At 36.5% G+C, this 3,371-nt stretch overlaps 1 protein-coding gene across 11 annotated transcripts in view; it reads left to right on the plus strand.

Moving 5' to 3' along the window:
- LOC101861022 (MORN repeat-containing protein 1) overlaps positions 1-3,371 on the plus strand; it is a 40,470-nt gene that overhangs the window by 17,005 nt on the left and 20,094 nt on the right. The window contains exons 12-13 of one of the 11 annotated variants that reach the window (XM_005092066.3): positions 364-366; positions 2,381-2,401. The exons of 8 other annotated variants lie outside the window; for them this stretch is intronic. In XM_005092066.3, the coding sequence (XP_005092123.1) occupies positions 364-366; positions 2,381-2,401 (24 nt within the window). The remainder of the gene's footprint in view (positions 1-363; positions 367-2,380; positions 2,402-3,371) is intronic. 2 more of the 11 variants (XM_005092068.3, XM_005092067.3) reach the window with 2 other exon arrangements.

Below are 3,371 nucleotides of genomic sequence, written 5' to 3' on the forward strand. Positions count from 1 at the left end.
GCTTTTGAAAAAGGAACCCTTAATTCTTAATACATGATCATAGTTTTAACAATTTTTTGAAGTAGTAATCCCCTTCACCATTGTCCCAACAATATCGATATTTCACCAACTTCAGCCTTTTACAAAAAAAAATCTGCTGCAGTTTTTTTATTGGCACTTATTTCCTTTTAACACTGTTCATGCATTTTCCAATCATTAAATCACTTTGCACCTTTTTCCATATTTTCTATTCTGTTCAGCTTGAGACTGCTTTGTTTCTTTGTCTGTATTGTATTGCTCTGTCCCTTGTGTATTTATGTTGTACCATCTTTATATTTGTGTCATCAAGTCGATTAATCTGAGGTCATTTTCATCATTTTTCAGATGGTAAGTAGGCATACATATATACTCCCATATGTAGTTGTTTAACACGAATGCCTTACTAATGTTAATGTTGTGGAAGATTGTCACAGTCATCGGAGGACTGCCTTTCTCGGTTTTCTTTTAATAACTGAAAAGATTTGTTACTTTTTATTATGCTTCGTGACTTGTGCAAAAGTTACTTGGGTCACTTTCAGATAGATAAGTGACTTATATATACATAAATGATGTCGATCTACAAATAGAATATGACCCTAAAAAAAATCCCACTATTGGCAGTTGACAAGTCTCTGAGATTGGCTGTTTTCCTTTAACAGGAGTGATATATTTGGTTTAGTTTCCTCATAAAAGCTAGTACCGTTGACAAAACTTTCACAAGTATCATGAAATTTCCTTTGTCATCATAGTTACTTATCCAATTGAACCCTATGCTTCAAAGCCTACCGGTGTTGAGCTCCCTTTAGTTAGCTGTTAGGTTAATATCTCTACAAGCTGAGGCATATGGTTTGACCCAGAGAGTTAACAAACATACTAGTTGATGCGGAGCAGGTTTTTTCTAATCTGTACATACACAATGAGGAATTGAGGTTTAACAGATCTGAATGGCTCCCGAATTTTCATGTTTTTCCCAGAATATTTACAAATATTTACTCTCAACTTGGTGTCATGTTGGAGTATATAATGCTTCACTTTTGAAAAATCTCTTTTGTGACCCAAAGGCTGTTAAATATAAAACCAAAGCAGTGAAAGAATGTGTATCTATGACACCCAGGAAATTTCATATTTAGGAGTGTCTAGTTGTCTAGATGTATTGTAGAAGTAGTATTGATGTCTTTTTGTTGAACATATATTTCGGTTTATGTCTTTTTACCAAATGCTAAATCATGAGATGATTTTGTTAATCATTCTTCTCACTTTTTTGTTTGGCCTCATGAGCTGACTTATGTGTAACATGTCAACAAAGAGAATACCGCCCTCCCTGTCAGGCAGATTAATGAAACTGCCAAAATATTCCATTACTACCTACGCAGGAATGGTCTTTGTGTTTGCATTTAACTGCACCCCTGGCTGGTTCGTCAAATTAAGAGGGATTACAATTGTTATTTCAACACAATTTAAGACATTGCCAATAGAGTTTGTTTGCAGAAATCCTACTTCTGAACTCATTTCTTTCTTTCAAGCAAGCAAAGTTGGTTTTCTCAAGTGTTTATGATGGAAACCAATATTGTTTTGTAATTTCCTTACTACAGTGTACATCCCATGAGTCAAATATATACAAATTGATCTGATAGTTTTTCTTATAAATGATGCCTTTACTTTATGAGTTTTTTTCTTTAAAAAAAATCAGCCCGTAATTGATGACTTTCTTCATTCTTCTCGTTTTGCGTACAAAGCTACATTTGTTGATTAATTAATGTGAAGGAACAGAGTGTGCCACTAAAGTGCCAGTGGTTATCATCACTTTTCTCTTGTTTGATATCAAACAACTGCGGTGATTTGTGTACTGCAAAGAACTTTGCTTGTAATAGTTAAGGTAAAAGACAGGGGATATAGGGATAGAGTGTAATGATTCATGGTCTAGCATAATTATGATATTGTGAAGACCCTTTAGCTCTGAAGACGAAAAGAAAAAAAAAAGGAAATATTCATGTCCTCTTTCACACTTCCTTCAAGTCTGTCTTTTCACACACAGAAATGTCAACTCAAGTTATACTAGTTTTGACAACGCTGGGTTTTTTTTTGGGGGGGGGGGGAGGGGGTATTTTCCAGGGATGATCATAGTATAAAGACAACTGTTGAAGATTCTGCGTTTTTGGAATAAGGATTTGCAGCTTTTGCAAAACTTGTATGTTTGTTAGTGTTCCTCTCAAGATTTTAAACATTTCTCCCACTTGACAGGCTACAAAGCCAAGATGTACCCGAAAAAGGAACTTAATATGCTGGCCTTGCGTTCAGCAGTCGATACTGTCTTTCGGTTGTTTCCATTTCATAACATTTTATTTCAACTTTGATTTCTAAGATGACAGCTCAGACTCGGAAGGTAACGTCTTACCATGTCGAACCTTTTCTCTGCTCTGCCTCTTCGACCATAATGCCTCTATTGACCACCTGCATTGTATTGAATTGTCGTAAACGAGCTCATCATAAGCATACATAGTTTGTACTGAACCAGCGTTTTGCTCTATATAATGAAACAGAATTACCTTGATAGCTTGTTGCTAATTCTAATGAGCGCTTATGTGTGTTATTTTGTGCTCGTATAAACACCTATTGAGTGAAAGTGATTATCAGACTATTGAGTGAGGATTGAATGTCCAGTCCTAAAGGCCATTCTCATTGTAAACCCTTTGGTAGGTCTGTGTAATGTTGTATCCGGCTATAGTGTACTTGGCCTTGCTGGTATAAACAGTGTTTTGGTTTCTTTGGGTATGGACATTCGTTCCTTTCCTGAAAAATTGTGAGACCCCAGCTTAAAGGATATCATCGCCTTCAAGTAATTATAGTTCCTGTCTGCTTTATAATGGAATGCATTTTTGTTTCATTTTTGCGTTTGCATGCATTCAAATATTTTCTGACAATCATATTATTTTATGCTAAGGTGGAACCTCTTTGCATTGAAACTATAACTGGTTTCTAGTCAGGGGTGTTGGCATGTCGGCTACCAGGGTATACCCTGTTGATTGTCCATTTTTTTCATAAACAAAATCCATGAAAACGGTATCTTTCTGGTGTTGCAAAAAGCCATGATATGGTTACTATAATTTGGGATTTTCATTTCTCCCGTGCGTTTCCCGAAAGGTGTTTCTACTCTATTTCAACTCCCGACACTTTTTTGTCCTCAGTTTTTCTTCTTTCTGGGTTGTTGGTTGACTTGCAGCTGACGTGGTTAAACATCTTCCTTTCTCTTGTTACACCTCCACTCCTTTCAGTCCCCCCCCCCTCCACTCTCTCTTTTCTCTCTCTCTCTCTCTCTCTCTCTCTCTCTCTCTCTCTCTCTCCCTCTCTCTCCT

This window comes from Aplysia californica, unplaced genomic scaffold, assembly GCF_000002075.1.
Source record: "Aplysia californica isolate F4 #8 unplaced genomic scaffold, AplCal3.0 scaffold00040, whole genome shotgun sequence".
In the NCBI taxonomy this organism is placed as follows: Eukaryota; Metazoa; Mollusca; class Gastropoda; order Aplysiida; family Aplysiidae; genus Aplysia; species Aplysia californica.